Source organism: Trichosurus vulpecula, chromosome 7 (genome assembly GCF_011100635.1).
Source record: "Trichosurus vulpecula isolate mTriVul1 chromosome 7, mTriVul1.pri, whole genome shotgun sequence".
NCBI lineage: Eukaryota > Metazoa > Chordata > Mammalia > Diprotodontia > Phalangeridae > Trichosurus > Trichosurus vulpecula.
The window spans coordinates 45,542,860-45,570,616 of NC_050579.1; the positions used below are offsets into that span (position 1 = coordinate 45,542,860).

At 40.4% G+C, this 27,757-nt stretch overlaps 1 protein-coding gene across 2 annotated transcripts; it reads left to right on the forward strand.

Moving 5' to 3' along the window:
* Positions 1–27,757, forward strand: CTSK (cathepsin K). 2 transcript variants are annotated; one of them, XM_036769055.1, is made up of 8 exons: positions 1–638; positions 2,372–2,501; positions 3,076–3,198; positions 7,707–7,862; positions 19,968–20,186; positions 24,415–24,580; positions 24,981–25,086; positions 26,983–27,757. In XM_036769055.1, the coding sequence occupies exons 2-8, from the start codon at positions 2,373–2,375 to the stop codon at positions 27,080–27,082; spliced, it is 999 nt and encodes a 332-aa protein (XP_036624950.1). In that variant the 5' UTR covers positions 1–638; position 2,372; the 3' UTR covers positions 27,083–27,757. The 2 variants fall into 2 exon arrangements, with proteins under 2 accessions (XP_036624950.1, XP_036624952.1); XM_036769057.1 differs by lacking the exon at positions 1–638 and adding an exon at positions 1,791–1,853.

Genomic DNA, 27,757 nt, shown 5'->3' on the forward strand with positions numbered 1-27,757 from the left:
TCTGAGAGTCTTGAAAGAAAAATAGATTTGAAGAAAAAAAGGTTGAGTCATCTAGGAGTGGGAGGTAGAATGGTCTCTAAAATAGGAGTGAAGGTCATCTGCTGATAATTTCAGTGTTATAAGACATTGCTGATCTTACAGACTAGAAAGAACATTGCTCTGTGTGTGTGTGAAAGGAAACAGTACCCCAAATGATGGGGGAGTATGGCTATGTGTGTGAAAAATTAGTTTGGTGGGACTAGGAAGGCCAAGCTAGCACCCCACAGCCTGTACTACTTCTCAGCCAGAAGACAGGCAGAGAAGACAAAACTTAGGAGGATCTTGTGTTGAGGCTGAATAGTCCAGCTGTTTTCTGTGTGCCACAAAGTCATGTGAAACTCAACACTCAGCAATCATTGTACCCAGTTGATATGCAAATCTATTCTCCTCCTTCTCTTCTCCCTTTTGGTCTCCTTCCTCACTGTTCCCTCTCCCCCCTCCTCCTGCCTGCTACTTCCCGGCCTGACAGTCCAGATTTTCCAGCCGACTGCTGGAGCTGACTTCCTCAAACTTTTTGGAATAAAACTAGCATCTGTAATCGTCCACTCAGATACGTGCCTTTGCCTTCCTCTCCAGACTAGAGGACAGACCGTCATCAGGTAAAGCTGTGCTTCTTCCTCTACCCTTCCTCTGCCTTTAGGCTTCTTTAGGGAAGTCAAGAGATATTACAATACGGGTGACTGGCTTGTAGGGATCATTTTGTTGCCACATAGATGTTTCTTGCCTGGAAATCTGCAGTGTATCCTGTGAGTGGCCTTTGTCTTACAGCAGTGATGAGGGCAGAGGGTTTAGGGCCCTCTCTCCCACACGCTCAAACTCCCCCCAAGGCCCTGCTTGTAATTGTCTGTCGTGATTTCAAAAGAGGATGTGGAATGGAGGGATTTATGAGATTTTAGAGCTTGGGGCACAAATGTTGAATAGAGGGAGCCGTATACTACAATACAGAAGTGGAGGGAAGAAGTGTTCAAGCCGTCCCATCTTCCCAAAGAGTTTTGGGCCTCTCAGTTAACATTTGATATGGCTGGGCTTATATCGAGGCTTGTATTATTTCAGGACTGGCCCTTTGGGTATAATCATGACAAGGGTTGAAGACACAATCAAAACGGCCCTCAGTAGCCTAAACTTACTCAAAATTGTTAGTACATAGGATCGTGATGCCATGTGGCATGTTACTCTGCATAGCTGCTTTTGTGAAGGAGGCTTGAAACCACTGCAGAAGAAGGATTAGGGTGGGACTCGGAACTTGACCTTCAGGGCTGCCTGATTTCCAACCTGATTCTCATCTGATGGTGGAAAAGAAGGGGAAATCTTTCTGACCACAGCAGCTGGTTGATATTAGAGCAGTTTCCTGAGAAAGGAGGAGGAACAGAAACGGCAGTAGAGTTGGGAGTAGAGGAGGGGGGAAGGGTGGTGGAGAGGTGTCAGAGAAAGGGAGATAGAGATAAGTAAGGAGAATGAGAGACAGAAAGAGCCAGACAGATTGGGACCAGGAGGAAAATCCTTTCAATTAGCAAATTTTGGCTCAGCAGTCCAACATATATCTAAGAACTTAGGACGGGTTCTTTGGAAAGAAAAGTAGGTCAGAGTCTAAGGAGATCCACCAATCAGATCAAAACCTCTGCCTGGAACTCTAACCTGATTTCGGCCATTCCCTTTTCCTTATCGTCCCCTCCAGGCTTGCTGGGCATACTGGAGGGAGTGGGAGAAGATATTAATAAGATCATTTTCATCTCTCCCTTCCTTGTATGCAGAGCTAGAAGCCTTTGCATTGAAGAACAGGCTCCCTAAACTGCGTCCAAGGCAAACAATGCAAAGTGAGTGAGAGCTTAGTTGAAAGGAATTGGGTGTGTGTGGTTTGGTGAGCAGACAGAAACTTTGGAACACTCAGCCCACTAGCTGGCAGCTTTCTTATTTTAATTAACTATTTTTTTCCCTAACTGCTCTAAACTGCTGAAGAATTACAAATACTAGCAGTGCCCTCTAAATTTTATGCTTTGGTGCAAAGGTCTAATTGCCCTGTCCTAGATATATCTTGGTATAGATATTTATTAACGTTTCTCTATTGTGTGTGTTTGGGTGATGTTTCACCAGGATAAAGTACACAGGGAGGAGTCAAGGAACCAGACAAGAAAACTAATGTGTTTCTGTGATGTGTAGATGTCATCCAGAGCTGGGTTCCGACTCTTAATCTTTGGTTATAAACCATTCTCAGTCCCCCTTCCCAACATGAACAGTTTCCCCTGGCCCCCATTATCGCTGGTCTGGAACTTGAATGCAGCTTTCATATATACCCCTTGCACATCCAAAATCTGGACAGTATTCCTTCCCTCAGGATGTGGGGGTTCAGCATCCTGTTGCTGTTGCTGCCATCGGTGGTGAATTCTGCTTTGTACCCAGAGGAGATGTTAGATACACAGTGGAAGTTGTGGAAGAAATCCTATGGAAAAGAATATAACAGCAAGGTGTGTGGGGACCTGGAGGGAGGCCTGGGTTGTGCCAGTTGGAAGTATTTGAGGAGTCGAAGCTTCTTCTACCCTATAACATTCTTTTAACTACTAGACCCCCTTCAATATAAGTCAGCATAAATTCAATATAAATTTCCCACTCTAAGCAAATCTGCCCTCTGTTCTTCACTCATACTTCACCCTCTCTGACCTCCAAGCCTTCCCGCAACTCGTTACCCCAACCTTAAATCTCTGACCTTTATATCCTTCCTGACTATCCCATACTGCTTTCTTCCAAAAGACTTCCCAGAATAACCCAACCCAGTTCTGTGTACTCCCTTGGTTGATATCATCTCAGTACATGTGCTTAATATGACTATAATATTTTGCGTTTCTTTATATACTAATTTATAAAGACTCAAAATTTTTTTTTTCATGTACATATGTCTAGTTTCCCCACATTGTCCTCCCAGAGGATGGGAGTATCTGGTATCTTCCTTCTTCTGAATCCCTGATAACAGCATAAGGCTATACTTAGTGTAGTCTACAAAGGATGTTCAGTCAGCATCATTGCTGCTTCTACTCTGCTTAGGTGGATGAGATCTCTCGACGTCTGATTTGGGAAAAGAACCTGAAATATATTTCCACCCACAACCTGGAATTCTCTCTTGGTCTTCACACGTTTGAACTGGCGATGAACCATTTGGGAGACATGGTAAGTCTGTCTCATCCCCTAGCTTTAACTTCCTTATGTAAGGGTTAAGTCTCAATCTGGCAACAGGAGCCAGACTCATCCTAAGGTTTTTTTTTCCATTAAAAAAAAGCACGCCTTTTGGAATTTTTATTGTACATCAGGGCTGTCCAATCTTAGGTTATCTTAGGGCCTCATTAAAATAAAATAATTATTTGAGGGCCGCACCCAGAATAAAAAATACGGTACACTAAGAGAAAGTGGGGGAACGTGTGTCATCAGTACGACAGGTGAAGGGGCGAAGCGTGAAAGCAAACAAAACAAAGCGACAACAGAACAGTATATAGGTAGGTGCACACTGACTAATCTGCATCGTACAGACAGAAGGCATCCCAAAGATCAGTTGAAAATTCCGTGCGTACGTTCCGTCTGTAATACTGCTTAAAAACAGCAAAGAAAATTAACATCAACAAGATTATTTATTAGTGATGGAATTAAAAAATCTAATATGCATTCCATGTGATTGTTATTTTATTTTTTTGCTCATGAAAATTAAAACCCACAGGTGGGCCGCACAAAATCTCACTGCGGGCCACATTTTGGACAGCCCTGTTGTACATCATAAGTCACTTTCATATGGATTTCCTTTCCTCCACTGAGGAAATAAGCACAACTGATAACTGTGTCTGATGGGGGATGCTCCTGCAGCACTCATTTTTCTACTAAGAGCAGGGGGATATATGTTAAATTGTCTGTTCTCTGGATCCCAGATTGTTCACTGTAATTAAATTGAGTTCAGTTGTTTTCATTTATATCGTGTATATTGTGTATAGTCACTGTGTATGTTGTTTTCTTGGTTCTGCTTTCCTTGTTCTGTATCAGTTCTTACAAGTCTTCCCATGTTTCTCTGAATTCCTCATATTCATGATTATTATGGTATAATACTGGCTTATTACATTTACATAGTACAAATTCTTATGTCATCCCTTAATCAATAAGCATCCACTTTGTTTCCAGTTTTGTGCCACTGCAAAGAGTGCTACTGTGAATGTTTTATTTTGTATTAACCAATGAATTTCTAGACTTGTCTTTTAATTTTTTTATTTTGGGATTCCTCAAACAAATACTGCCATCCGTTAGCTTTTCAGACGTTTAAGGGAAGCATGTTTTTTGCCCACCTCAGACCAGTCACTGGAGATACTTTGGGGTCAGGAAAAAAAATTAATAGCCCAAATTTTAGGTAAAAGTTTTTAAAAAGAGACAAAACAATATGTTTAGAGCTTAAGCTCAATTTACTTATCTCTTCCTCTAGAACCTCTACTAAATCTGGTCCATATTTTATATGCTACTTTTTCTACTTCTTTACCTTTTTAAAGCCTGGCAGACAGGCTGGATTCCCTTCCTCCTTCCTTCTAAGTGTTAGAGTTTGAGGGTTTGCCCTTTTCTCTACTCTTAAATACTATTTTTAATAAGTACTTTCTAAGTTCAAAGCTCCGTGCTACGTTCTGGAGGAGACATAAAGTTTAACTGAGACATCATCCCTGCCTTCATGGAGCTTATAGTCATAGTAGGGTGCTCGTGTGTAAAAGAGGCAAGGGGCATAGCGACAAGACCCCTGGACCCTGGGGTCAAAAGAGCTGAGTTCAAATCCCAGGTTCATCTGCTTATTTCCTTTGTCACCATGGCCAAGTCACTTCAGCTCTCTGGGACTTAGTCTCCTCATGTGTAAAAGGAGAGGGTTGAGCTAAGTAAGATCCCTCCCAGCTCCATGATCATATGACTTGTTCACAAATAACTATAACATAGGATAAATGCAAAAAGTTGTAAACATAGTGCTGTGGAAGGTCCTGCAGGATAAAAGTCATTATAATCAGTCATCGTAAATGAGTTCTGAATCCTACTGATACATTTTAATTTTAGAAATGCTTTGTGTCCATTTATGACCAATTTTTAACTTTAAATTTCTCAGCTTCCTTTTTCTCCCTCAGTAATTTCCAAACAAGCATTTACATCATATAGGAGAAGGCATCAAAGGATATGAACAAATTGTCTCCAAAGAATTACAAACTATTAAGAACAATGAAAGACTTGTCCAAATCACAGAAAAATAAGAGAACTACAAATCCAAACAACCTTGAGGTTTCACTTCCCATCCAACAAATTGGTAAAGATGACAAAAGATGGGAATAGTTAAATGTTGGAGGGGCTGAAGGACAGGCACACTAACATACTGTTGTAATACTTGTGGATTGGTCCAACCTTTTGGGAAAACAATTTGAAATTACTCTAAAAATGATTAAAACATTCATCCTCTTAGACTCAGAGATTTTCCTCTGAGGCATATATACCAGGAAAGGTGCCATATATACTAAAACATTCACACGAGTACTTTTGTGATAGCAAAAAACGGGGAATAAAGTTAGGTGCCCCTTGATTGGGAATAGTACAGGAACGTAAATGGACTACTATTGTGCTGTAAGAAACAGTGAATATGAAGAAATTTAGAGAAATAGGCAAAGGTGTATATGAACTGATGCAGAGTGAAGCAGGTAACACCAGGAAAACAGTATATACACTTAGTACAACAATGTAAACAGAAAGAATAACAGTATTCAGTTATAATGACCCAGCTTGTCCCTGAAGAAGAGTTGAGAAAACATCCTTCCCTTCATTGCAGAGGAAGGGATACATACACTAGTGTGGAGTAATGGCACAAATTGTCTGACATAATGTATTGGTTAGCTTTGCTAAACTGCTTTTTTCCTCTTTGTTTTAAAATTATCACTACAAAGGATGGCTTCCTGGGTCAGGGATGGGGAAAGGGTTATATATGGAAATGAAAGTGATAAGAAAATCAAAGGCAACAATATGCATTTAAAAAAAAATGTTGGGGGGAATCTATTTAAAGGAAACCTGCAGTGAACCTTTTTATAAAGCAAATATCAAGTTTCCGAATTTCTCCTGTTTTGAATCAGATTTTTGCACAGATTTTTATAATTATAATAATTATAATTTAATATTATTACAACGAGAGTTATGTAATTAAAGTCCATTAAGGTTCTGCTCTGATGCTTTATTATGGAAGTAGAAGTAACCCTGAATTTTTAAGGCTGTACCAAAGCTCTTTAGGCTTTCTACAAAGCTGGAGACTCAACAGAGAAAGGTCTAGAGATGAATTGCTTGTCTTCTGAGGACCCGGCTAAGTTTGGAGAAGCTTATTACCAGTTTGGCCCCATGTAGGATGGTGAAATTTTTTAAACACGGCAATTTTCAAAAGACCACATACTAAGTTATGGTCAGATTGCAATCTGCATTAGTGAAGGGAGTACCCACATCTATAAAACTAAAGATCTTTGTAATATTGGAATATATAGTGAGAAAGAGAGAAGGTGCTTTTCTCTATTTTTAGCTGTGTAAGCACTCCCACCCCCCTGCAATGACTAAGTGAAAAGTCATTTTCATAGAGGAAACAGAATTAGAAAGAGGGACTTTTCTCCACTACCTCCAGCTATGTAGTTTTTCCATATTCTTCACCTCCCTCCCCCACACATCCAACAGTGGGGAGTCAGATAATCATATGACTTAAAGTTATATTGCCAAATACTTGCTAATAGGAAGACGGGGGCCATATGCCAAAATTTTAAAAAGGCATCAGAATTAAAAAAGGAAAACACGTGGTCCAGATTCTTGGGGATCAGGAAGGGTTCACAGAGGAGGTAGCCTTTAAGTTAGGCACTTTAAAGGTTAGGTAGGAATTTAGTGGGCTAAGAAGGGGAGAGGATTTTCTAGTCATGGGAACTGTGAGAACAAAGGTATAGAGGCAGGAAAGTGCAAAGGTCGGTGTGTACTGGGGATCGTGAGTAGCCTTGTTTGGTTGGGCATAATGTATAAAGGAAGGGAGTAATAGGAATCAATAATACAAAAGGAAGATGTTGCCAGGTTTCTATTAGAGGGTCTTATATTAGTGTGAACTTTATTTAGTAGGCAATAGAACACCATTGAAAGGTTTTTTGAGCCAAGGACTAACATCACCAGATGTATACATAAATAATATTACTCAGGGAGAATTAAGGCCAGAGACAGAAGCGTTTGTTGGGAAGTTACCAAACTAGTCCAGCTATACTTAGGGGGATGGTAGAGAGACTAGAGGGAAAGGAGACAGATGAGAGAGTTATTGTAGAGATATAACTGGAAAGACTTGGGAAGGATTGAATGTGAGAGATGATGGAGATGAAGGAGTCAAAAATAACATAAAGACTGTGAATGTGGAACACCGGGACAGATGTAACAGTCGGTAGAAAAAGATTTTTATTTGGGGGGGGCTGGGGAAGAGAGTAGGTTCTGATGATTCTGCTCTTCATTTCTGTGGAACTCCTGGGATTTAAAGATTGTCTCTAGATTCCCCAGTCAACAAAAAGGAACTTCTAATCCGTCACCTTGCCATTCACAATCTTTGAAGTCGCTTTCTTCATACCTTATTTGTCATCTTTCCATTCATGATGCTGATTGTTTCAACCACTTTTGTGTTCCAGACCAGCGAGGAGGTAGTACAGAAGATGACTGGACTGAAGGTGCCCCTATCTCGGTCCCAGAACAATGACACCCTCTATATCCCCGACCAGGAGGGCAGAACCCCTGATTCCATTGACTACAGAAAAAAGGGATATGTCACCCCTGTGAAAAATCAGGTACCTTCTGTGCTTCCAGGATAGGTGCATGTGACTACTTCTATCTTTTGCTTCTATTTCATAGGATGGTGGAGGGAGATTCTTACAAGACAGGAGGCAGAAAAATGAGGCTCTGAGAGAGAAATCCAAGTTTAAAGGTTTTCTGGTTTCCTCTATATACTTATATGTTAGTATCCCCCAAGTCTAGAGACAGTGCTTTAGTGCTTTCCATTAACAAGCTCCTTAGCTCATTTGCTTTGGAGTTTTCTTGCCATTTTTCAAATGATTACACAGCATATAGCAGCTACTCTTCCTTTTTAAAAAGTCAAGCCTTTTTGATTCTTAAAATGTCTTTAACCATTTTTCAATAAAGAGTGCTTATGGATATACACCCCAGTGGCAACTTAGCAATAACTAAGATTCTAACTAACCTCTTCCAATTCTTTAATTGCACATTCAGATGTGTTTTATATAATTGTAGTTAGTTCCCTTTCTCATACAAAGTCCTTCTCTGATGATTCATCATAGCATGGAAATGGCCCTGGTTGTGGTAGGCTATTCTGGAAGTGTGTAAGTTGGCAGATCTCACCAAACTGGAACTGTTTTAATTACATGCCTATTGTTTAAGGATCCTGGAGAGGATCAGAATCTAGAGGTTCAAAGAGGCTCGTCTCAAGGTTGGCTTCAGGTGATGACTTTTTAAAGACCACAGTAACTCCCAAAGACCGTCCAATAAGGAATTAATTTAGGCTGCCATCTGTGTTGGTAGAAGGAGTGTATATATTGATAGAGTAATGTAGATCCTTGAAATATGGAAGTTGTAGTCAGTGTATATGCATTTCTTCCGACTCTACTTTTTTTCATCTTGAATAGATATTTCCACACATCTGTTTATTTTTCACAGCTTCATGGCAGTGAACTCTCCATTGCAGTGATATACCTGTTTTGGTTAGCAGTTACCTAGCTGTTGGACACTTAGATTGTTTCCAGTATTTTGCTATTAAAAATAATACACAGCTGCTATTTTTGAGTAAATAATTAATTACACGTTACATTTGTGAAGTCAATTATAAATTATAATTATAATAATATATAATATATGATAATTACAATAATTATAAATTTCAAAGCACTTTCACATATACACTATAGTACTCACTCCTCACAAGAGCCCTGTAAGAGATAGGACATACATGATGTCAAAGAAACTGAAGCCCTGGAGGTTAAGAGATTTCATAGGACTGTGGATTTAGAGCTGGAAGGGCCTTGGAGGCCCTCTAGTATAACTCCTTTTTACCATAGAGTATCCCTCCATTGTTCAGTCCTTTGAGTTTTGTCAAAACCATTTTTAATTTGTCTTGTTTTCATCTTTATAAAATGCTTGTTTGTAGTTAGTGTTTCAAAAGCATAGCCTGAAGTGGGTTGTGTTGCATACCAAGATTGTGTTATGACAGATTTTGAAGTATTCAGTCTTGCACAAATAATAGTCTTGGTGAGAGAAAAAGAGGCTAAGAAAATTTGTTCAGTAGCCCAGAAGTGAAATGATTGGTACGAAAACAGCTGCAGAAAGGGAACTACAACATCTGTGTGAAGAAACAGTGGTTCCTCTAAATGTGTTTGTTATTAGATACTATTTTAGGTAATGAGCGTTAGGAACATCCATCTGAATTGTCTCATTCTAACCCTGTAGAAGGGTAAGAACAAAAGACATATTAAGGTAATGCATTTGTGTCATCGGCCTCTTGTCAGTCCTAGTTGTTTCTCAATAATCAGAGGTCTTTGGGAAGTCTGGAAATGGAAGACTGAGCCCCTTCCATCTCTATAAATCTCCCAAAATCCTTCTAAAGACTTGGGTGTTTCAGTGCTCAGAATTAAAAAAAAAACCAATACATTTTTGTGCAATTTGACCTATTGTACAAAACCCCAGCATCCTCACAATTGAATCTCTTGCTGTGTACAGCCTCCCAAAACACTTACTCAAGACAGCATTAAAAAGTGATTGTACATGGTAGTACAGGCAGCCTGACTACACTTAGGTAGTTTAATGTTTGTCTAAAGCAAAGGTTCCCAAACTTATTTGGCCTGTCTCCACCTTTAAAAAAAAATTAGTCACCACACCTCTGGAAATCTACTCTCTTTAACCTTTTAAATTTTTTTTTTTTGAAATTTGCATCATTTCAAAAAATATATAAAATATTTTTTTAAAAAATGACTCATATTAAATTTAATAATTTATTGTAAATTTGTGGGTTTTTTCCTACATTGAAATCGTGACAACTGTATAGTCTTGTATTGTAAACAAGTCTTTACACACACATATTCCTGCCGATGCATGCTGGACTTCCTGACAATGTGCGACACGCTGGCCTGCCAACGCTTGCATGTTTAAGACCCGTCAGCAGACTTGACCACTGATTGGTTATAATTTGCATTTTGTGTGTTTATTTAGAAAATAATGTAATCACTATGACTTCAACTCTGTTACACAACAGATGAAACACAGACCACCGGTTTTTCGGAATTTTCTTATCTCTTCTTTCTTTATGCTTCCACTGCCCCCTTATTTTTAAAAATTCAACACTTCCCATCTGCACCCTAGGCTGCAATCGCCCCCCTCAATTGCTCCAGCACCCCCAGGAGCAGTGTCCCCCACTCTAGGAACCTCTGAAGAAAGGATCAATATAGGTTTTTTAAGTTTTTGCCAACATTGTCTGGTGTTTGTGATCTGAGTTATGTTTTCGTTTAAGGGAGTTCCCATTTATCCACTCACTGTTCAGTCATGGCTGGCTCTTCATGACCCCATTTGGGTTTTCTTGACAAAGAAACGGGGGTGGTTTTCCATTTCCTTCTCCTCATTTTACAAATGAGGAAACTGAGGCAAATAAGGTCAAATGAGTTGCCCAGAGTCACACAGCTAATAAGTGTCTGAGGCTGGATTTGAACTTCCTCACTCAAGGCCTGGCCCAGCTCTATCATTAATCTCAGTTACTGTGTTTATTTTCCTGTTTTCTGTTTGTGTATCGTTTATTCCTTCTTTAAAATTTTAAAGTGCAGACTCATATCACCATATTTTTCTTTCTTTTATTGATATAAGAAATCAGTCCTACAAATTTTCTTTGGCTGCATTCCATAGATTTTGATATGTAGTATCTTATATATATTTTTTTAGTCGATATAATCTACTAGTATTTTCCCTTTCACTTAAGCATATTTATGTTAAAACTTTATTGATACCTTGTTTTTACATAGCTTTTACTTCTGAATATATCCCTCTACCTTCTCTACCCCTTGTGAGGAAGAATAAAAGAAAAAAAGCATTTCAGTAAAACCACCAAATTTAAAAGGAGGTGCAGTTAGTGCATACCCGTAGTCCCCAACTAATGCAAAAAAGAGATGTGTTTTCTCATCTGTCCCAACCCCCTTCCTCCTGGGGTCAAGATTAATTATGCAAGCAATACACAAACAGAAAATAGGAAAATAAGCAAGATAACTGAGATTCATGTTGGACTATAAGCAAACAGAGTGGATAAAGTGCCAAACCTGGAATCAGGAAAACTCAGCTTTCTGAATTCAAATCCAGCTTCAGACACTTCCCAGCTGTGTGATCCAAGGCTAGTCACTTCACCCTGTTTGCCTTAGTTTCCTCTTCTGTAAAATGAGCTGGAGAAGGAAATGGCAAACCACTCCAGTATCTTTGCTAAGAAAATCCCAAAATGGGGATCAGAAGAGTTGGACATGACTGAAACAACTGAACAATAACAAGCAACTCATAAAGGGTTCCTTTACAAGACTAGACAAAATAATAACCATTCATTCAGAGGGAAAAAAAGGCCAAACTCTCAGTGGAATACTGGATTCAAAAAGGAAGAAATGAAAGGGGAATAGCGCTTCTAGACCTAATATTATATTATAAAACAATAGTGATCAAAACTGGTTAAAAAGTAGAAAATTGTGTCAGTGAAACAGACAATCTAAGAATGAGAAACTATCATACTCTATAACCCCAATGCACAATAAACCTAAGACTAGAAATACTAAGGAAAGAACTCTGTATTTGACAAGAACTCTTAGAAAACTGGATAGCAGTTTGGCAGAAAATTAAGTTTAAACTAGCATCTCACACTACTCAGATATTATTTTAACAAATCATTTTTTACTTTCCATATTGGCCTATGCAATTTTATTCATTCTATTATTTCCTACTAACTTTATTGCATTATGACTTATAAATGTAGCACATAGGATTGAGAGATGGCATAGCATAATGGATTGATAGTTGACCCTGAAGCCAGGAAGATCTGGGTTTCAAGTCCCATGTCTAACATATATTGACCAGTGGTCATTGGCAAGTCAGTGCTCTAGGCAACTCTTGAAGACTTTAAGTTGCAAAGAAGGTGCCATCGTGCGTTAGTATAGGGAATTTACTCATTCTCTGTTAATGAAATAACAGGTCTAGTTCCTATCCCTTTAAAATTTTTCCTTTTCTGTTTTTAACTGTATTTTATTTGTAACTCTTTATGTGATCAATTTTTGTGTGTGGTCTATATATGGTTTTGTACATTCTATTTGTGTTATATAATCTTTACTTTTCTCATCAAGAATGAAGAGCTGTAGGGGCTAGGTGCCACAGTGGATAGAGCACTGACCCTAGAGTCAGGAGAACCTGAGTTAAATCTGTCCTGAGACATTTAGTAGCTGTGTGATCTTGAGCAAGTCACGTAACCTTGATTGCCACCAACATGCCTCTCCCCCAAACCCTCCCGGCCAAAAAAAAGAATGAATAGGTATTGAAGAGAGTTTCCATAGTAAGAATCAAATGAGATAACATGTAAAGTGCTTGGCAAACTTTGAGGAGCTATATAAATGCTAGTTATCATCATTATTTTCTGAAAAGTGGTATATAAATGTGAAATTATTTTGTTGTTGATTTGGACCTCCTACAAATGTCATATGCTATATTATGTTTTGAATGAAATTAAAAGTCACTTTGCTTTAAAAAAAAAAACAATAGAAAATGGGTAAGATTACAATGGGCACAAATAGGGCAGAAAAAGGTCATTCTAGGCAAAGTCCCAGAAGCCACAACACTGTGAATTATTACAGAGTCTAATGTTTATGTCCATACTATCACTAAGATTTACTTCCTCCTCTTGAAACTTTTGGTTTTCATGTTTTTTCTGTCATCTCTTCCCTTTGGTGCATCTTCTTTTTTTTTTTTTCGTTAATTAATATTTATTTTCTTACTGAGAAAATTGAACCCTTTAACATGAGCACTCTATCTTAAAACCCCCTAACAGGGTGCAGAATGAGCCATACTTTTTTTTGGACCCAGCCAATGGGGGAATTTGTTTGGCTTGACAATGCATATTTGTTTTTTTTTGTTTGTTTTTTGTAAACTAAAAATCACCATCTTTTTTAAAATAGGAATGGCTTTCTTTTTTTTTTTAAATTTATTTAATATATTTAGTTTTCAGCATTGATTTTCACAAAAGTTTGAATTACAAATTTTCTCCCCATTTCTACCCTCCCCCCACTCCAAGATGGCACATATTCTGGTTGCCCCTTTCCCCAGTCAGCCCTTCCCTCTGTCACCCCACTCCCCTCCCATCCCCCTTTCCCTTATTCTCTTGTAGGGCAAGATAAATTTCTATGCCCCATTGCCTGTGTATCTTATTTCCTAGTTGCAAGAAAAAACTTTTTTTTGTTGTTGTTTTTGAACGTCTGTTTTTAAAACTTTGAGTTCCAAATTCTCTCCCCTCTTCCCTCCCCACCCACCCTCCCTTTCCTAAGAAGGCAAGCAATTCAACATAGGCCACATGTGTATCATTATGTAAAACCCTTCCACAATACTCATGTTGTGAAAGATTAACTATGTTTTGCTCCTTCCTAACCTATCCCCCTTTATTGAATTTTCTCCCTTGACCCTGTCCCTTTTCGAAAATGTTTGTTTTTGATTACCTCCTCCCCCCGTCTGCCCTCCCTTCTGTCGCCCCCCCCCTTTTTTATCTTCTTCCTCCTTCTTTCCTGTGGGGTAAGATACCCAAATGAGTGTGTATGGTATTCCCTCCTCAGGTCAAATCCGATGAGAGCAAGATTTACTCATTCCCCCTCACCTGCCCCCTCTTCCCTTCCTACAGAACCACTTTTTCTTGCCACTTTTATGCGAGATAATTTACCCCATTCTATCTCTCCCTTTCTCCCTCTCTCAATATATTCCTTTCTTATCCCTTAAATTGATTTTATTATTTTAGATATCATCCCTTCATATTCAACTCACCCTGTGCCCTTTGTGTGTGTATATATATATATATATATCTGCATATATACATACATAGACACACATATGTATATATATGTATACACACACACGTATATATATATATGTGCATATTCCTTTCAGCTACTATGATATACACATCATCTTTCCATGTAGGAATGTAAACAAAACAGTTCAACTTTAGTAAGTCCTGTATGATTTCTCTTTCTTGTTTACCTTTTCATGCTTCTCTTGATTCTTGTGTTTGAAAGTCAAATTTTGTGTTCAGCTCTGGTCTTTTCACTGAGAAAGCTTGAAAATCCTCTATTTTATTGAAAATCCATATTTTGCCTTGTAACATGATACTCAATTTTGCTGGGTAGGTTTTTCTTGGTTTTAATCCTAGCTCCATTGAACTCCGGAATATCATATTCCAAGCCCTTCAGTCCCTTAATGTGGAAGCTGCCAGATCCTGTGTTATCCTGATTGTTTTTCCACAATATTCAAATTGTTTCTTTCTGTCTGCTTGCAGTATTTTCTCCTTGACCTGGGAGCTCTGGAATTTGGTGACAATGTTCCTAGGAGTTTTCTTTTTGGGATCTATTGGAGGAGGCGATCTGTGGATTCTTTCAATTTCTATTTTACCCTCTGGCTCTAGAATATCAGGGCACTTCTCCTTCATAATTTCTTGAAAGATGATATCTAGGCTCTTTTTTTGATCATGGCTTTCAGGTAGTCCAATAATTTTTAAATTATCTCTCCTGGATTTATTTTCTAGGTCAGTGGTTTTTCCAATGAGATATTTGACATTGTCTTCCATTTTTTCATTCCTTTGGTTCTGTTTTATAATATCTTGATTTCTCATCAAGTCACTAGCTTTCACTTGCTCCAATCTCATTTTTAAGGTAGTATTTTCTTCAGTGGTCTTTTGGACCTCCTTTTCCATTTGGCTAATTCTGCCTTTCAAGGCATCCTTCTCCTCATTGGCTTTTTGGAGCTCTTTTGCCGTTTGAGTTAGTCTATTTTTTAAAGTGTTGTTTTCTTCAATATTTTTTTCAGTATTTTTTTGGGTCTCCTTTAGCAAGTCATTGACTTGTTTTTCATGGTTTTCTTGCATCCTTCTCATTTCTCTTCCCAATTTTTCCTCTACTTCTCTAACTTGCTTTTCCAACTCCTTTTTGAGCTCTTCCATGGCCTGAGACCAGTTCATGTTTTTCTTGGAGGCTTTTGTTGTAGGCTCTTTGACTTTGTTGACTTCTTCAGGCCATATATTTTGTTCTTCTTTGTCACCAAAGAAAGATTCCAAAGTCTGAGACTGAATCTGGGCGCATTTTCGCTGCCTGGCCATGTTCCCAGCCAACTTACTTGACCCTTGAGTTTTTCATTGGGGTATGACTGCTTATAGAGCAAAGAGTACTTTTTTCCAAGCTTGAGGGGATGCGCTGTTGATTTCAGAGCTATTTCTATACAGCCAGCTCTGCCACCCCAGCACTCCTCCTTCCTCAAGAACCACCAACCCGGACCTGACACAAATCTTCAGCAGGCTGTGCACTCCTGCTCTGATCCGCTACTTAATTCCTCCCACCAAATGGGCCTGGGGCCGGAAGTAACTGCAGCTGTAGTTCTGTAGCTGCACCTCCCCCACTGCCTCTGGGGTGGTGGCCGAACTGCGAACTCTGTCCCCCGCAGCTTTTCCCACTAACCTTCTCTGTAGTCTTTGGTGTTTGTGTGTTGAGAAGTCTGGTAACTGCCACAGCTCACTGATTCAGGGTGCTAGGGCCTGTTCTTCCCGGCTCCTGGTCTGTCTGGGCCTGCTGCCTCCCACGCTGAGTTCCGCTCCCCTCCACTCCATGCGCGATAGACCTCGTCCAGTGACCATCCAGGCTATCCTGGGCTGGATCCCTGCTTCCCTCTGCTATTTTGTGGGTTCTGCAGTTCTAGAATTTGTTCAGAGCCATTTTTTATAGGTTTTTGGAGGGACATGGTGGGGAGCTCACGCAAGTCCCTGCTTTCCAGCCGCCATCTTGGCTCCACCCCCGGAAGTCCCCCTTTGGTGCATCTTCAATTTCTTCCTTGCTGTTATCTCCTTCTCATTTGTCCACAAACATGCTCAAATTTCTCTCCTCTTAAAAAGCTTTCTCTTGGTCCATCTGGCCCATCCATTTACTGTCTGTCCCATCTCTCTCTTCCACTTTATTTCTAAACTTTTAAAAGCTATCTCCGCCTAATACCTCCACTTTGTTATTATGTGTAGTGTCTTCAGCCCTTGCCATCTGACCCCTACTTAAACTTCCCTCTCAGAAATCATCATTGATGTTCTAATTGCCAGTTCAGTGGTCTTTTTTTCTGTCTTCATTCTCTTTGATCTCTCTTGTAGTTTCTATATGGTATTATTGACCACTCTTTCCCACAGGATATTCTGTTTTTCTTAAATTTTAGAGGCATTACATGTCCATAGATCTCCTGGTTCTCCTCTTACTCTCTACTGGCTACTTCTTTGTCTCCTCTACCGATTCCCCAGCAGGTTGTTTTTGGCCCTCTTCTTTCCTCTCACTAAGTTATCAGCAATCTGGTTCATTCCCATGGCTTCTACCTCCATCTTTATGAAGTTGAATCATAGAGACATAGAATGTTAGAGCTGGAAGGAACCTTAAAGATTATCTAGTCCAAAGGTATCATTTTCAGATGAGGAAACTCAGATATAATAATAGAAATGATTTATCCAAGGTTACCTAGGTCGGACATAGTCCAACACTCATTTTTCTATGCCATATTTCTTCACCTGCAACCTGGTAGGTATAGTAGAAGCTGTAGTTCCCCAGTCAAAGCACTGTAGGATTTAGGCTGGAAGAAACTTTTGATTATCTGTTTCACAGGGCTCATTTTGCAAATGAGGAGCCTGAAGCTCAGTAAGAGGAAGTGATTTGATTAGGCTAATAGAAGTCACAGGTAATAAAGCTTGGATTTGAACTTGGGTCTTCTGACTCTAAATCTAGCGTTCTTACCATGAAATGACCCTCTACTCCTCCTCTTTGCCCTTAGAGGGGCAACAGAAGCTCACATTCCCTACCCTCATTCTCACAGGTGCAGCAGTCGAAGATCCTTCCATAGCAGAAGGCCCATCATGCTCCTTGTAGCCAAAGATGAGGTTGACTCACTCATTCATGGAGGGGGTTAGACATATGCTTTGACTCCAGGACCTTCCCTCCTACATCAGTAGTTTAGTCTATTAGACTGTGAACTGCTTGAGAGCTGGAGGTATTTTTTTGTTGCCTTTCTGTGTATTGCCCATACTTAGCACAGTGCTTGGAACGTGGTAGGTGCTTAATAAATGCTCCTGACTGACCCAACTAGTCCTGATCTCTTTTCTGAGCTTGAGACTAGAAGCTCTAACTGTCCCCAGGACATCTTTATCTATGTGTCCCATCAGCACTTCAGCCTCCACATGTCTCCAGTCAAGATCATTATCATTCCTTTTGAGTTTGTCTTAATGACTTGGCTGTTTATCTCTGGGGATACCACTGTTCATTTGGTCTTTCGTTTTCAGGCTTGAGATTACCTTTCCTCTCCACTGTCTTTATTATCCAATCAGCTACAATGTTTAATTGATTCTACTTACATTCCAAGGGTGGACTCTGTCTCCTCTTTTTTGATGCTACTCTTAACACCTTAACATATGCCCTCATTACCACCTACTTGGATTCTTATGACTGTCTTCTTTCACATCTACCCAGTTTTCCTCTCTTCTGCCAATCCATTCTTGGTAGCCCAGATGGAATAAACTGTGTTTTTTATACATAGACACACAAACGTATATATATCAAATGGTCACAGCCCACCAAATAAGGCCTGGACAACTTTGTCCCTGAACACACATTATGCTTTCCCTCCTCTGTGCTTTTGCTTAGGCTGTTCCCAATGCCTGGAATGCCATCCTTCCTTTTGTCCTTTGACTTCTTACCTACCCCTTAAAGCCCAATTCAAATGCTACTTTTTCTGGGAAGCTTTCCCTGATTCTGTTGCTTCTTAATGACTTTCTTCCTTAGACATTTCACAACATTTTATTTTTTAATTCTCTAATGCATTTCTTCTAATTCTGTTGTTGTTGTTCAGTCATTTCAGTTGTGTCCGATTCTTTGTGACCCCAGTTAGGGTTTTCTTGGCAGATACTGTAATGCTTTGCCATTTCCTTCTTAAGCTTATTTTATAGATGAGGAACTGAGACAAATGGGGTTAAGTGACTTGCTCAGGGTTACACAGTGAGTAAGCATTAGAGGCCAAATTTGAACTCAGGTCTTCCTAAGTCCAGGCCTGGAGCTCTATCCACTGCACCATCTTTCTTGTAATATCATAATTATTTCTATTCGTGTCATATCTGATGGTAAGAACCTTGAAGACTGAGTTTGTGACTCGTTTTAACTTTATATCTTCCCTACTTTAAGTACAGTGCTCTGCAGACTGTAGATATTTAGAAATACATATATGCATATTACATATATTAGATAAACTATGTATTTTTTGTAAATATGTATTATTTTATATTATATATAATATAATATATTATATATAATATATATTATATATTCAAATCCCATATATATTATATATTATTATATTACATTCATTATAATTATTTATATATTATATTATACTAATATATTTTATTTATATTAATAAATATATTTCTATTATATAGATAGATAGATTTTAATGTTGGGTATCTTTTCCCCAAACAGATTGGGAGTGCAAGGACTAATCTGTCATTGTCTCCCTTCACCTATTAGTTCAGGAGATTACCCACAGAAGGGATCATAGAATATGTCACTTCTAGTGGACTGGCAACACCATAAGGATAAGGATTATATTTTCTCCATTGAATTGGGAAATTTCCATGGATACATGGATAGGAATCCTTTATTCTCTTTCCTCTGGATCACCCTTCATTACTTAGGACATCTGGGCAGAGGTCCAGTCATTTCTCAGTTATATTTGGTAATGTAAGTGAAGCCCAATTTCTGTTTGGTTTGGGACACATTCTATCATCCTCGCCCTACCCCTGACATCCCAGCAGATTTACCTTTTTAGTTATGTTTTGTCCTAATAGATATTAAAGTTAGTTTTAATTTTCTGAGAGTATATCAGTTGTATGTTGGTGGGAAATAAGAGGGAGTGTGCCAGGCAGTGTGGCGAAGTTTTTAAGAGCCCAGGCCTGGAAGTCAGGAGACTTCAGTTCCAGGCTCAGCCTTGCCACTGGCTAGCTGTACGGTCTTGGGTAAGTAAGCTCTCTGGCCCTCAGTCTCGCCATCTGTAAAATGAAAGGGTCAGACTAAATGGTCCTTAGCTTTCTCTCCAGATTTACCCTTCTGTGATTCTAAGCCAACCTGGGTTTAAACAGTTTAAATAGTCGCTGCACATCAAAAGTGTTTCAGTGGATTATAGCCTTAGCTGCATTGGTCTCTGAATTGTGATGACATATGAGAGACATCACTAAAAGGGAAAACTACTAAATCAGTACAAAACCATAATTGCTTTATGTATAATAAGAAACTGGAAACAACTTATATGTCCAACAGTAGGGAAGTGGCCAAATAAATCATAGTATATCAGAGTAACAGATTATTGTATTGTTACAATAATAAATTAGAGGAATTCAAAGAAATATGGAAAGATATAAAGTAATATAGAGCTTAGAAGGCAGAATTAGAACAGCAAAGAAATTGACTACATAAAACAATAGCGACAAAACTTGATAAGGACAAAAAAAGAATTTGGAAGAGGACACAGTCAATAAACCATTTGTTAAACCATGTACTTTCCTCTCTTTTCAAATGTCTACTGAGCCTCTGAATATGTCTCCCTAATCACCCCAGGGTCAGTGTGGCTCCTGCTGGGCCTTCAGTTCTGTGGGTGCCTTGGAAGGCCAACTCAAGAAGAAGACTGGTAAACTCCTCAACCTGAGCCCCCAGAACCTTGTGGACTGTGTGTCCAAAAATGATGGCTGTGGCGGTGGGTACATGACCAATGCCTTCCAGTATGTGCAGGAGAACCGGGGGATAGACTCTGAAGATGCTTACCCTTACATTGGACAGGTGAGCTCCCCCACTGCCCACAGACAGAATTGTTCGCTTTCTCTCTCTGATCAGCATCTTCACATCCCTAATGCAGTCTCTTCTTCCCTAAAACTATAGCCCTCAGCTTGCTCCCCACTCATCCTGCCTTTGAGATGGGACCATGTCTCTCAAACAGACAAGTGGGAAAAGATTTCTCCTTTGCTAAGCTACTCAGTGAGGCTTTCAGATCCTAAAACCACAATTCTTCTCTCTTGCCACCTGTCCCTGGGGAATTTTAGAAAGTGCATATTCTTGAAAAAATATCTGTGACTCTCTTAGAGGGCCATATTGGGATTCTTTAAAAGAATCCTCTTAAAGAATGAGAACCTTCTTTATGTGTTGTTTGCCACAAGCGTCTGACACTTTCTTTTGCATGCTAGGCATTAAAACTTTTGGGAAAATTGATCAATTATTATAAATTAATTGGCAGCTATGAACTAGTGGAAAACAGGTGATTCTTGATTTATTGTTCCTTCAAACAACAGAAACTAACTCCTATACTCCCATAAGGCCTTTAATAAGGAGATGAACTGGGCTTTTTATTGTAAACTCAACTTTGGGAGAGTCTCATGGCTGCTCTGATCCTCATGTATAAAATGAGGGAACTAGAGTAGAGGACTCCTAAAGTCCCTTATAGTTCTATTAATATTTAACTTTATCAATGATATTTTACCCTTGTAGCAATAAAGGGCATAGATACACAGGAAGATGCATAGAGGACTTTGGAATGGCTGTCAGAAGGCAGAAAGTTTTGAGATTATTAAACTACTCTGTGCTTGTTTCTGGGAACCCTACATAGCAGTAGGATTAGTCAGAATTTCTTAAGAACTTACTATTTGGTTTGCACAATGCCAAGCACTGGACAAAGAAAGGCAAAAAACATGGTTCCTCCCCTCAAGAAGTTCACATTCTGATAGTGAGACAGTATGCAAAAAAAATTGTACATACAAAATTTATACAGTCTAAATGAAAGATAATCCCAGAAGGAAGTCACTCAGAGAAAGCCTGGGAGAGACCAAAAGGTAGGATTTAAGATGAGGTTTGAAGGAAGCCAGGAGGTAGAGGGGGATGAATGAAAAGGAATCGCCTTGGGAAATGGAGTGTCCTACGTGAGGAATAGCAGGAAGGACAGCGTTGTTGGATCATAGAGTATGTGGAGGGTTGGAAAAGTACGAAGTTTATTGATTGGGGCAGGGGGTGAATAGTGACATAATCAGAACTGTGCTTTGGGAAAATTATTTTGATAGCTGAGGAAAGGATGGACTGGAGTGGGCAAGACCTAGGACTGGGATAGCAACTCAGCTATTGTATTGAGGTAGTCCAGGTGCTAGGTGCCTGCACCAAGGGTGAAAAAAAGAGTGAAAAAAAGGGGGAATGCATACAACACACATTGTGAGTGTAGAAATGACAAGATTTGAAAAGGGATTGGATAAGTGGATGAGAAAAGGAGTTGAGGATGACACAAAGGTTGCAAGCCTGGGTGACTGGAAGGATAATGGTGGTACCCTTGACAATAATATGGAAGTTGGGAAGAGGGGAGGGCAGGAGGAGGGAAAATAATGAGTTCTATTTTTGACATGTTGATTTTGAGATGTCTACAGAACACCCAGGTCAAGATATCCAATATCTTGGATAAAGAGATGAAAATGGAGCGTGGGAAAAACAGAGATGGATACATAGGTCTGTGTAGAAATGATGATTAAACCCATGGGAGTTAATGAGATCACCATGTGAGATGATACAGAAGTGGAATAGAAAAGGGCCCAGATCAGAGCCTTGGAGGATACCTACAGTTAATGGTCTTGACCTGGGGGAAGAGCTCGTAAAGGGGATTGAGAAGGAGTAGTCAGACAGGCAAGAGGAGAACTAGGAAAAGGCAATGTCGTGACATCCTACAGTTGAGAGACTGTCCATCCAGAAGAGGGTGGTTGACAGGTTCAAAGACTGGAGAGAAGTCAAGAAGGATGAGGATTGCGAAAAAGCCACTGGACTTGAGAATTAAGAAATCACTGTTAATGTTGGAGAGAATAGTTTTAGTTGAATAATGAGCTCAGAAGCTAGATTGCAGAGGGTTTAAAATTGAGTAAGAGGAAAGGAAGTGAAGGTACTAAGTGTAGACAGCTTTTTCAAGAACTTTAGTTGAGCAGAGGAAGAGAGATCTAATATTAAATCTAACAGGGATGGTCAGATCAAGGGAGGGTTTGTAAATGGTGAGAGAACATGGGCATGTTTGTAGGCAGTAGGGGGAAGCAGCCAGTACACAGGGAGAGTGGGAGAGTGGGAATAGGGTAAGTGGGCAGCATTTCCAACATTTACCAGTTTTTGATGATGCAGTGTTTGGGGCCCCTTTGAATCCCACATCCCACAGCCAGCACTGCGTATACATATACACACACTATATATATATGTGTGTGTATATGTATATATACACACTATGTATGTATGTATGTATACACACATACACACACATATATAGTGTATATATGTATGTGTGTGTGTGTGTGTGTGTATTATATATATATATGTTGAGATTCTCACTGTTGTGGTGATTTGTGTGCTCATGGAGAAGGACTTTCCTTGGCAAGGAGAAAGTCTTCTCTTAATGTGAGATGGGGTAAAGGAGGAGGTTGGGGGGCAATAGCTGAGTGATATGAGATGGGGGGGGATAAGAGGGCACTCCCAGCTAATAGCCTCAAGTATTTTGGTGAAATATTAGTGTAGTCCTAAGCTAAGAGCATGTGGGGAAGGGGTGCCATGGGAAGTTTGAGGAGGGCCAGAGAGGTTTTGAATAGCCCTTCCGATGAGCTGGATAGTAAATCCATTAGGTAGGTATAAAAGGATTAACCTTGTTGCAGTGAGGGTCCCAAGGAGATAATGTAACATAAATACGTGGTCAACAAAGTTTCGTGATTTTCTCCAGCTCTATTTAGCAGTATGTGAATATGTGCACGAGAGCATGTGGTGGGAGTAATCCAAGTTTGGATTGCCAAGCCATTCCAAAACTTGGCAAGGCATGATTAGCTATAGAGCAAGGGGGTAAGGGATTTGAGTATGGAAGACAAATGTCGAATTGAAATGGTTCACCAAAGGGTTGAGATATGGGAGGGAAGATAGTGTAGACAGTGCAGGGCTGATGGTTTGGGAAAGAATTGAGAGGTGGAGGGATTGGAGGTCATGGTGAAGATGAAGAACAGCAGTAGAGGTCATGAAGCAGAGGAAAAGATAGAATGTCAAAAGATTATGATCAGATAAAGGAATTTTGGAGTTTGTGAACATGAAATTGGAACACCTGTGGGTGATGGTAAGCTCAAAGGTATAATCATCTCTGTGTAGCTAAGAGAGTGGAGGAATACGTTATAGGAATGAAGTAAAGATCAATGTACTGGAAAGTAGGGTGGTTGAGAGAGTATCCATCTGTGTGCTGGAGTTCTCTAATAGGAGCAGAAGTTTGGGTGGAGAGGAAGACCGTGGGCCAGGCCCTGAACTCATTTAGAGAAGGAGGAGAGTGTCCCAGAGCTTGGTAGATAATCACTACCATAATCTCGATTGGGTAATAAATTTAGATTGAATGAATCTCAAAGTGGGAGAGGTTGCTGAATGATAGTGAAGGAAGATTCGGGGGTGGCAGTGGGGAGCAAGGCACATTCTGGGTCTTCCATGACCAGTGATTTGGATGGTTTGAGTACAAGTATAACCAGTACTGGAAAGGGTGGTCAAGGATAGTGTTTCAAGAAATTATCAACATATCTTCATTCATAGGCTTGTAGAATGTCAGCATTACGAGAGACCTCAAATTATTAAGTACAAACTCCATAAGAAAGTCCTTTGCTTTAAGCATTTAATAATGCTAAATTGCACAGAGCCCTTATCTTCAGAAATTTTTATCTCCCCCTCCTCCCACCTCCATTTTTGTTATGGGATTAAATCTGGAGGACAAATGAGCTTTTTGAACCTTGTTGTTGGAAGGGATTGGTAGTGACCTAAGGCCCTAGGAATCCTTCCTGACAATCTAGCATCAGAGGGATTTTCTTGGCTTCTTATGTTGAGATCACGCTATATTTCAAAGCCAGAGACACAGAAATACCTCCTCTCTTCAACTTCATACAAAAGCACATTCCAGGGCAGTTTTCACCCACCAGCCGACCTCAACTACCACATTCTCATTTTTTTTTTAATCTCCTCTTCCTCCATCTCCCTGATTTCCCAGGATGAAAACTGCATGTACAACCCTACTGGCAAGGCAGCAAAATGCCGGGGGTACCGAGAGATCCCTGAAGGGAGCGAGAAAGCCTTGAAGAGGGCAGTGGCCAGAGTGGGACCCGTAGCCGTTGCAATTGATGCAAGCTTGTCCTCTTTCCAGTTCTATAGTAAAGGTAAGATGTAAGATGTTAAGGGGTGGGGAGGCAGGGTTTTGGTGGCTCTCCTTGCTTAGCAGCGTTGTGTTCTACTCTGGCAAGTCCCGAAGACCTTTAGGACTTAGCTCATACCTTTGGCTTCTGAATTTACCTAAGAGAAAGCTTGGCAGCTATTGCTGCAATCCAGAAAGGTTGGCTGAAAAATTATTTGATCAGGCATTAGGATGGAGAACTTCATAGAAGAGCCCCTCAAGTTGAGAGACCCCACAGAGGTGCTCCTGACTGGGAGCTAGCACAGAGGGATCCTGATTTCATCTCTGGAGATGGGAGCAGGGCCCCTCTGGTCTCACAGAGTAGGCCCCTGTGGAAAGTTCCCTGAACTGCCAGGAACCCTAACCTATAAAAAGTTGTTCCCTAGGTGTGTATTATGATGAAAACTGCAACAGTGATAATCTCAACCATGCAGTGCTGGCTGTGGGATATGGGATTCAAAGGGGCACCAAACATTGGATCGTTAAAAACAGGTAAATGTTGGAAACGCTGCCCAGTTACTCACCCTGTTCCCTAAGCATCAAGCCCACCCACCACATTCCTACAGTTCCTTTTTCCCCTTGTACCAAGGAAGTTGTAGTCCTAGAAAGCTCACTGAGGAGAGTCTAAGAGTTGGTCTGAGCTCTGATAGCACCTGAATGTTCATTCGTTTCAGTTGTGTCCAACTCATGACCCTAGTTGGGGTTTTCTTGGCAAAGATCCTGGGGTGGTTTGTCATTTCCTACTCCAGCTCATTTGACAGATGAGGAAACTGAGGCAAACAGGGGTAAGTGACTTGCCCAGGGTCACACAGCCAGTGTGTGTTGACAGATTTGAACTCATGAAGATGAGTCTTTCTGATTCCAAGCCCAGTGCTCTATGCACTATGGCGCCACCTAGCAGCCCCCGGCACCTGAATTCCAATAGGGTAAAGAGAGGGTCGGCTTCCAGGACAGGCAGAAGTGTAGGGGTATTGATATCCCCGTGTTCTGAAGTCTTTGCCTTCACATCTGAATTTTGTCTTAAAGACTTTATTTTATGTCATCTTCTGTGCTGCTTTTTCAGGGAGCATTTTGTTGTGCTTGCTCCTGGGAGCCAGGATAATTATAACTTAGAAGTTACCCTGTATTTAGGAATGGAAATAATTGCAATTAAACCATGCAGAACTAGAAAATGCAGCTGGGTAGCTCAGTGGATTGAGCTTGGACCAGGAGTCAGGAAGACCCGAGTTCAAATTCTGCCTCAGAGATTTGGCTAATCACTTAATCTGCTTGTGTTTCATCATCTATAAAAGGGGATAATAGCACCTGTCTTTCGAGGTTGTTGTGAAGAATGAGATCTTTGTAAAGTGCTTAAAGGTCTATGTAAATTCTAGCTGTAAGCTATTTGAAAGTGCATTAATGAGGCTGTCATAGGCCTCTGTTAGTTGGAGCAGTGGTTAGAATGCCAGGCCTGGAGTCAGGAAGACTCATCTTCCCAAGTTCAAATCTGGCCTCAGACACTTTACTAACTGTGTGACCCTTGGCAGTCACTTAACCCTCTTTGCCTCAGTTTCCTCATCTGTAAAATGAGCTGGAGAAAGAAATGGAAAACCACTCTAGCATCTTTGCGAAGAAAACCCCAAACGGGGTCATGAAGAGTCAGACATGACTGAAACATACGACTGAACAATGAAGGCCTCTGTGACCTGGGTTGGTTTCCATTTTGGGCCTTCCTTTTTTTTTCTTCCGTCTGCTGTTGCTGCTTTCATTGCTTTTTCTTTTCCTTAGACTATGATTTCACTCAGAGATGGAAGTTATGTTTATTCTCTGTTAGAGTTTAATTCCCAGCTCCAAAATTGGAATTGTTCCTCATTAGGTAGGCCACTAAAAGGGAAGAAGCATTTGCCTAGGACCCAAAGATGTGGGAAACCGGCACTTCTGCAGTGTTGTAGGAGAGGAGGGAGGATCTGTGGCTTGAGCCCGCTAGTATTGTGAGGATTTACTCTGTTCCCCCAACCAGTTGTTTACCCCTGCATTAGCTGCTTTGTAAAGGCTACCCGGTGCTAATACCTTAGAATGATAAGCAATCATGTATTTGTTCATTCCACAAACATATTTTGGGTGTCTGCTCTGTGCCAGGGTATGATGCTAGCTAGGCTGGAGGATTCAAGAAGTATAAGACTTAGAAATGCTGTATGAGATTGGTAAAGGTCTGTTCATTAAGGGAGACGCCCCCTGGAAACGAGCAGTGAGCTAGAACCAGTCATCTTCTTCCCTGTCATTTAGGGCAGGTGAAACTCCCATGGCCTTTGCATCCCTCTCCTCCCACTAGAGAGCGGTCAGTAGTTCAAGCATGTATGCTACACTGTAGAATGAAGACATTCAGACTGTTTTCTGTTGCTCCTACAGCTGGGGAGAGCAGTGGGGCAACAAAGGTTACATCCTGATGGCCCGGAACAAGAACAACGCCTGTGGTATTGCCAACCTGGCCAGTTTCCCCAAGATGTGATCGCCATTCGACTGCCTTCGACCCTTTCTCCCCTCCTGCCCCTCGTTCTTGCAGGGTGGGGGACGCACTTTGGAAAGGAGCTGGCCAGTCTGTCTTGGAGCACACTTGGTGGTCTGCAGATGGTTTACCTACAACCTACCTTTCAGTGTTACACAGTGCCCTTCAGATGACATCCTCCTCCTCCTCCTTCTTCTCTTCCTTTCTACAACCCCTACTACTACTCATCTTCCTTTGAAATTTCAGGGTCAGGTGTGAGGTATAAGGGGTAATTCTGAAAGGCACACACATGCCCGTGGCCTGTGAGGTATAGACAGCATGTTGTTGGCGGCAGGCTGTCTGTCCTGGTGCTGCTGTTGTGCCCGTGTGAGGAGAGCTTGGAGAGCTTCCAAGCAGAGCAGACTCTCATCCAGATAGAATAAGTCAGTCCTTTGTCCTTCCTAGAGGCAGAAATGCCGACAACGACATGGAATTATGTCAGTCTAGCTTTCAGGGTTTCTTCCATCCAAGTCTGTGAGTCTCCATAATCTCTTCCTCAAAAGTGGGAGATGCCTGTTTTCCATCTTATTTCATGAAAGAAACTGATTTTCTTATTTTGTAGCAAGTTTAGGTTACACCAGAAACATGTATTTTCCCTCTCTGCTTAACTATTTTGAAATAAACTGAGTATTGATCACT

Coding starts and splice junctions, on each gene's coding strand:
- CTSK (XM_036769055.1), top strand. CDS start 2,373: ATGTGGGGGTTCAGCATCCTGTTGCTGTTGCTGCCATCGGTGGTGAAT. Junction 20,187..24,414: donor CTTACCCTTACATTGGACAG/GTGAGCTCCCCC, acceptor CTGATTTCCCAG/GATGAAAACTGCATGTACAA. Junction 25,087..26,982: donor CATTGGATCGTTAAAAACAG/GTAAATGTTGGA, acceptor TTGCTCCTACAG/CTGGGGAGAGCAGTGGGGCA.